This window comes from Ornithodoros turicata, chromosome 7 (genome assembly GCF_037126465.1).
Source record: "Ornithodoros turicata isolate Travis chromosome 7, ASM3712646v1, whole genome shotgun sequence".
In the NCBI taxonomy this organism is placed as follows: domain Eukaryota; kingdom Metazoa; phylum Arthropoda; class Arachnida; order Ixodida; family Argasidae; genus Ornithodoros; species Ornithodoros turicata.
This window is the reverse complement of record NC_088207.1, coordinates 34879131-34886889: the sequence shown is the minus strand read 5'-3', so window position 1 is coordinate 34886889 and position 7759 is coordinate 34879131. Positions and strand designations below refer to the sequence as shown.

At 47.8% G+C, this 7759-nt stretch overlaps 1 protein-coding gene across 1 annotated transcript; it reads left to right on the top strand.

The window, feature by feature from the left end:
- The first annotated feature begins 936 nt into the window (after positions 1-936).
- On the top strand, positions 937-7314 carry LOC135400912 (uncharacterized). The gene is made up of 4 exons (XM_064632916.1): positions 937-1045; positions 1183-1216; positions 2134-2763; positions 7198-7314. Exons 1-4 carry the CDS (start codon positions 986-988, stop codon positions 7263-7265), a joined length of 792 nt encoding a protein of 263 aa, XP_064488986.1. The 5' UTR covers positions 937-985; the 3' UTR covers positions 7266-7314.
- Positions 7315-7759: the final 445 nt, after the last annotated feature.

Here is a 7759-nt window from a genome sequence, read left to right as displayed (position 1 = left end):
CCCACGTATTGAGTTGAGTTTGAATGTAAAAAAAAAAAGAAAGAAATATCCAGATATTTGTTTGTTTGTTGTTGCCATTTAACCCTTAAAAAGCCTTCGGTAAGGACGTTCGACAGATTAGACAGGAGGTCAAAAATATTAAAAAGAAGTGACCGCTTTGAAAGGTAGCACCACTTGTACCATTCGCAGCGAGTGATGGTAAGCTTTTAGTTTTTTGATTGCCTGTTAGCGCCGCGAAGCAACTGTGGCTGTGAGCAATCTGTGTTTATTTTTTGTCATTACACACACGAATTCGATCTCTCTTGAGCGACGCGGAGATGAAGCTGTTACCGCAATTCGATAAACGTTCTCACGTTATTGTTTTGTAAACGATCGAAGTAATTACGTTGAAAGCAGTTGGCACAGCAGTTGCTCCAAGTGCCAAGTGGCCAGCAATAGCATAATAGTTAAAACACAGCCCCAACTGCCGCTATTATTTTTATTAATTTATTAATTAGTACCAAGATATTACGTTAATTTAACTTCTGTTTGATCCCAATCTGTGATAAGAGGGCAGAACCAACCCTAAACGAATGTGTTTAAGAGGTCTTGTTTGAAGACTGTACAGCTTGAAATTTTATTTTGTACATGACAGAACACTGAAGTTGAAATTCTCTTTGGTTGTTCTACGGTTGAGTGACGTTGAGTTCAGAGTGTGCATCAATAATTGCACGACGAAATACGTGCGTTAGACAAAAGACACTTCTCAGCGACAGGACAAGATAAGAATAGGCACTGGAACACAATGATGGCTCACCAATATCACTGCTCCCGTTTTCTTTTTTTTTTCCCCCATGTACATGGTATCTTGCAAAATTATTCTTCTTCGAACGGCATACACCGGAGATACGGACACAATAGACAAAGACCTAAGGAGATATACATGTATACATATATATGCAGAAGCTAAAAGAGACGCCTCTCTTGTGTCAGGTGCGGCGTTAAAATGACTTCCACGTTTTTGGCGATCGTTCTTTTGGCAGCCATTTGTAATGTTGCAACAACTGTGAGTATACTGCATGTTCAAAGTTAATTCAAACGCGCACCTCGTGGCCGCACTTGAGAATATGTTAGAATCGCTGAGAGGTCTCTGTTGTAACACTGGTGCATTATGCAGAAATTGTACGCCATTATTCCTTTCAGGACGGAGGAATTGAAGATGAAGATTACGCCTTCGGTAAGTCTTTTACACATGACAATGTCACGTCTTGCAGTACAGTGCGAATCTTGATAGAGTTCTAAGAAACGAGGCGTGTTGTAACTCAGCGTCATATTTACTACTGTATTTAAATTTTCTGCAGTCGTGAAGATTATCAGGTAGTTTTAGAAACTATTTCTTTACACTGCCGGATGTACGTTAGGTGTAGTGTAGGCAAGCGGCGCATGGTAACACTATTTACCATTGTGTCCTGTCTGTGATTGGACGAGATATGCACTGTTTATCTGTTCTAACCTCCAACGGTTAGCCATTGAGGACATAATCTTTCGAGAGTATAGGGAGCAAAATGCGCGGGTTGGTGTAGGGATAGGGACCAGATGCACGCATCTCTCGAAAGTCTCAAAGTGATCATGCAGGCCTACACTCTAAAAACTGAACTTCACCGCATAGCACGCTCTGCGCCAACCATTGCCACAAATGATAGGGTTATCGCTTCAGAGAGAGGGGGGCGTACGCCTTTTTGTGTCAATTGGATAATTGACACAAAAAGGCGTACGCCTCCCTCTCTCCTCGAATCAAAAACGATAACCCTATCATTCGTGGCAATGGTTGGCGCAAAGCGTTCTATGAAAAGAATCAGTGTTATGCGCATGTAATGTAGTTTCGTCACCTTACTTGGCGATCAATGCGAAGTTGATGCAACTTCGACACAGCGTTTCCCGTAGTTTGTAATTTTAATTTTGTAAAAGAAAAAAACTGTGAGTGCATTTGCGACGAAAATTAGGACGTACGAGTAGTGAAGGCTCAGGCTATCGAATGGATAAAATGTTATAGATTGCGCCCCTACTGCTTTAACACTGCTGCTCAGCACACGAAATAAGCAGCTAGAAATGATAAGCTGTTTTCTCCATATATTAAAAGCTCGATCACCGCAGATAACTGGGGTACTGCAGAGCACAAGCCGTCCATATGGAGTACCGCAACAGAGAGAACCACGACAGATGAGCCTGCAGAACATCATTCTTCAAGCACGAAACACAGCGGACACAGCGGGACATCCCAGTCAACTTCTTCGCCCGTATCCGCCGAGTCCACGACTCCAGCACCTTACACGTCGCCCGTGTCAACTACAGAACATGCATCATCAACACATTACCCCACAAAGAGTAGCAGCACAACTGGTACAGTAACGGGACCTCAAACTCATCCCTCCGCAAGTAGTTCAACACCAACGAGCTATCCGACGCAAGAGGTGCACTCGACGTCGGAGGGACACTCGACGCCAGAGGCAACGACGTCGGAGGGACACTCGACGCCAGAGGCAACGACGTCAGGGGGACACTCGACGCCAGAGGCAACGACGTCAGGGGGACACTCGACGCCAGAGGCAACGACGTCAGGGGGACACTCGACGCCAGAGGCAACGACGTCAGGGGGACACTCGACGCCAGAGGCAACGACACCAGGGGGCAGCCAAACGACAGAAACGGCTTCACCAACAGCGTCCCCAACTACCAGCGGGAATGTCACGGACACACCTACAACCACCAAGCCGCCTAGCGCAGGTGAGCAGATTTGCAACCACACATGCAGCAATGTTGGAGTAGAAATTTTAGTTGGAGCGATGAAATTTTACCCCCCCCCCCTCCCCACCTCCCAGCCTTTCTACTCGTGCCAGCCGGTGGACGAGTCAAACGCTGGCTTCTCTCTTCTCGTCTCCCTTGAATCTTCCTGGGCATCATTCTAGATGCTGCATAACTTACGGAAAGCAGGTTGGCGTCGGAAGCAGCCGTGTGTACTATCATGAGCTTTACGAAAGCGAACACGGGAGCGCGTTGCAGATACCCTCGTACGCAGAGCCGTATATTGAAAGGGAGTCTGGCCATTGAGTGGAGTCACAAAAAGAGGCTCGACCTGTCAATCACAGTTTCGCTCCTCTGATTGGTTTGCTTTTTACCAAGAAGGTCGCCATGACACCATACTGCCACCCAAAATGGCGACGAACCAAACACAGTGAAGCGGGGAATTCGGGACGAAATATTTTCACAGACTACTCTGATTTTACGCTGCAAATGCGCATCCTCATATACGTTTCTCGGAAATCAGCTCTACAGTGTCGCCTGCAGTCGATCACGGCCGCACCATTCACATTGGAAACCATTCTCGGCCCTTGGTCTAACCAGATTGACCATCGCCAAGTTCTTGAGCATTTCAAGATTTTTCTCCGGGACACGGGTCTCTTCTCTAGCCTATGGTCTGCCTGCGTACCTGTGTGCTGTGTGTGTGTTTTTGTTTGCTGTGGTTTTGCCTACCGTTCTGATGTCTTACTGACTCCACTAACTATCGACCCTATTTAGCATCGTTCATCACCTCACCATCAGGACACACCTCATCCTGCCCCATTGTGCCTTGGGGTAGTGGGCCGCACCTTATATGGCGAATTTCCCCATTCATTATCATTAACTTATTTGTCGTTGTTGTTGTCGTTGTTGTTGTCGATATCTAACCAAAAATATTACGTTTTGTCGCCTTTGTTAGGCCTAGTGAACACTGCGATCGCGGCGATCACAACGAAATCATAACATAAACGGCACTGTGCTGTACAATCTTATATTTAGTTGGTGGATTTCATGGATATAAACATTCTTGTCTTTTATATTCAAACTATTCATGTAGATTTGTTTAAAAATCATACCGATGACAGAATGTGTCCCAGCAGGTGGTTCTGCCGGCAGCGGTACAACGACGGAAGCAGATAATAATTTCCGACGTGCCTTACGCTCCCTAGGTGCCGTTCCTCAAATGTGCACAAAAAATCCAATAGTTTTGCAGATTGCGAGAGATATCCATTTCAATCTCATCCAGTCCACTTGACACCCAAAATGGCGCTGCCCATGTTGGATACGGGGACAAATAGTGAGGATAGGTTGATTGATAGCGCCCCATATTTCAAGACCCCATTGGTCGGAAAGCTGAGAAAGTGGGTGGAGCTTCAGGTATAGGCATGACCCATTATTGGCCAGACTCCCTTTTAATATACGGCTCTGCTCGTACGCAGAGCCGTTTATAGGGAGAGTTTGGCCATTAGGAGGAGCCTAACTTGAAGCGCGTCATGCGACGTCACGGCTAAGCCACCTCCCTCGCCGTGCTCTATTGTTGTCCCGTTGTCAGCCGGTCGCCGACGCCATATTGATGCTGATCGTTGTTTACGATGCAAGGAGGGAAGACACGTGCGTACATTGTCCTTCGAAAGCCCTTCGTCCTTGAACTCTTTCAGTTTGGTAACAACCCCCCCCCCCCCCTTATCAGAGGCGGCTGTGGGTTATAAGCCGGTTATTCCTGTAGATTGCATTCATTGCGACAACAAAGCTGACGGACAGCATCAATATGGCGCGCATCAGATGGCTAATAAGCGGATTCTGCTTGGATTCAGTCTTTTTGGGCGGCGCAACAATGACTCTGACGTCAAAACAGGCTCCACCCACGAGGCGGCAAAAGATCAAAGAATGGCTAAACTCTCCCTATAAATGGCTCTGCTCGTACGTTACTTACGGCGACGCCTTGTGGCCACACAAACTGCCATCTTGTCCTGGTCACACGTCGTACTCTCTAAAAACAGAATTTCACCGCATAGCACGTGGTGCGCCAATCATTGCCGTGAACGATACGGTTATCTGTTTTGACTCGAGGAGAGAGGGAGGCGTACGCCTTTTTGTGACAATTGTCATATATCCAAATTGCCACAAAAAGGCGTACGCCCACCCTCTCTCCTCGAATCAGAAGCGATAACCCTACCATTCGCGGCAATGGTTGGCGCACAGCGTGCTATGCGGTGAAGCTCTGTTTTTAGAGTGTAGGAAAGCGTCATTTTGTTGTCATGTGACTTTGTTTACATATCGTTTTAGCGCTTGCCGACATGTTATGATCGGCATAACGCCAAGAGATGAACCTATTTTGATAGCGTAAACTGTACGGTGCTTCTTCCGCGACAGCGTAGCCCCTTCATCTTTGGAAGTGGTCAACAGTACGAGGCCTCGTGTACAAAACTGCGCGTTTAAGGCGAGATTATCGGATGAAAATAATCATCGAGGTCGAAAGACGCCCGAAACGGTGCACAGAAACACTTTGTTTGCAGGCTGTCACGGGCGCGGCCATCTTGAAGGTCACGTGCCTTCACGTTTACTGTGACGTGTGACCAGCACCTGTCCAGAATGGTCAGGACGCTGTTACGGCCTGGTATACGCGTTTTGCATGACGTATAGGTGGCGCATCTAAACGCCAACATGGCAGAATCTCTTCCGAGGATGCGCCAAAGTAGGCGGTATTCCATGTGTGGAAAGAAGAAAACGCGGAAAGACAAACTACTGTCCCCTCGGCGCGCAGAGTTGCGTTGTGGCACAGAACAAAACTCGTTTGGTTTAGTTTGCTGGTCGTTGTCTGCACTGTTTCCTTCATCCATGAGTTCAACAGCAAAATACGGGTGCAGCTCAGCGACCCATGCGAAAAGCAGCAACTTCTCCGCAAATTGAACGCGGGGTCGGCCATGTGAACCTGGATCGGTGCCCGATTTTCACCGCTGTGCGGCGTCCATTTGGCAAAAAACGCGAATCACTTGCTGATAACTCTCGTCATTTGCTTTCATGTGTCGCCACAGAGAGCCGCCACAAGTGGCAGAGGAGGTTATCTGCCACGCGCTCGCGTGTTCCCTTGGATAAAGCTCACGATAGTACATGTTGTATCCGTTATTGCATTCCGTGCATGTACGAATTAAGAGAAGGAACAAAATCAATAGTATCATCTCAACATCCTACCTTTCCTCCCTTTGTTCTAATAAATATATCCGCCCCCCTACTTTGACTTCCTTTCCTCACGTTCAGACATGCGTCCGGTGGTTAAGTGAGATTTAGTTGCCAGGTGTTTTAAAACGTAGTCACATCCTTTACGTCAGTAGTTCCCAAACTGTGGGTCGCGACCCACAAAATTTTAAAAAAATTCCGCGAATCAGCGTTACCAGGAAGCCCGTGGCAGCAGACTCAGAGGTTTCTCATAAATGCGCTTGCATGCGGGGTACGCGACGCTTTCGATGCATCACACAGCCTCGCTTTCACGCCTGCTTTCACTTGTGCACGAGGGCCAAAATCTCTGTCGTAAGGCCCACTCACTCACACTAAAGGCCACAGCGTCTGCGTCTATCGCTGCATACGCGGACGCCCAGCTTTCACGGTGCACCGCGCAGTGGCGACCTTCTCGAATTAGTGCGCACGCTAGAAACCTAAGAAACCCCTTTCGCGCGCGTTGTCGGTGAGCGAAGCACGCAGTAGTTAGCAGATCACGGCGCCGGTATTTGCTCAGGATTAAGCGTTCGTTCGGTTTTGTGGTTTCGGAGTTTTGTGTGCATCCAGCTGTTTAATAATTGAACGATTCCTGACGGGTCTCAATCGAAAATGATATTTGGAGTACGAAAGCATAAGCGCTCCTGTCGCTCCGCAAGAATCTTCGGTGCAGAGAACTCGCTCTGAATGTAGCTCAATGTCAGTGTATCATTTTGGCTAACGTTCACGCGCTGAGATCGGATATGTCCGGCATCCCGACGAGGGAAACCGTGTGTGTGTGAGAGTGGGGGGTGTTGTCTATATATTTATGGGCCGCGGGGCGGGGAAGTTTGGGTACTACTGCTTTGGGTCGTGTTCATGGCTTCGTTGCAAAATCCAGTAGCAGCTCATTCCGACGTCACAGGAATGGAGCTTCTCACGATAAGATTTAGAGTAAACGCGTTAAGACATTGGGTAAGATATTGGGTTCCCCACTTAGACATCAGTCGCATTTCACTAAATAACTAAATATCAGGATAACTACAAACGAAACAACAAAAGTACAACATTTCATCACAAGTTGTGTTATTTGACTTGATCGTTGCCTCACCCGTTGCACTCTTAAGGTGTCGAAGCAGGGGGCATATTACACAGTCATAAATGTAAGGCGACGTTCGTTTGTTTCAGCTGGCCTCCCGTCCTCCTGCCTGCTCCTGGTCGGCACCTTCACTTCCCTGATTATGCTGTTGTCCTAAACACCATACTAGGATATGTTTCTGTCAATAAACTACATAATCATCACCAGTATAAGTGGCATCGTAGTTTCGTAAACACAGAGTTCCGTGGTCGTGCTGGCCGGTGCCATTATGCTACTAGGGGTGTTCAAGTCAAACCGGGACTTTTCATTTGAACATACAGGCGATAAATTAGTTTTATTTTTCAACGTAATCTCCAGCTGCACTAATGCACTTGTCCCAGCGTTTCACGAGGCCTTGGATGCCAGCAGCGTAGAAATCCTTACCGGCGCGTAGCAGCCATGATTGGACCGCATTCTTGACCTCGTCGTCGCAGCTGAAGTGGTGGCCCCCAAGGAACACCTTCAGTGGCCCGAAGAGGTGGAAATCGCTGGGGGCGAGGTCTGGACTGTAAGGGGGATGTGGCAGCAACTCCCAGCCAAGTTCCTGTAAGGTGCATGTCGTGAGATGCGCGGTATGCGGGCGTGCATTGTCCTGTAGGGTGAGGACTCCTT

Bases quoted from the DNA above. Each gene is read 5' to 3' on its own strand.
- LOC135400912 (XM_064632916.1), top strand. From the start codon at position 986: ATGACTTCCACGTTTTTGGCGATCGTTCTTTTGGCAGCCATTTGTAAT. The intron at 1,046-1,182 runs GTGAGTATACTG...TATTCCTTTCAG, and splicing joins TTTGTAATGTTGCAACAACT to GACGGAGGAATTGAAGATGA. The intron at 2,764-7,197 runs GTGAGCAGATTT...CGTTTGTTTCAG, and splicing joins CACCAAGCCGCCTAGCGCAG to CTGGCCTCCCGTCCTCCTGC.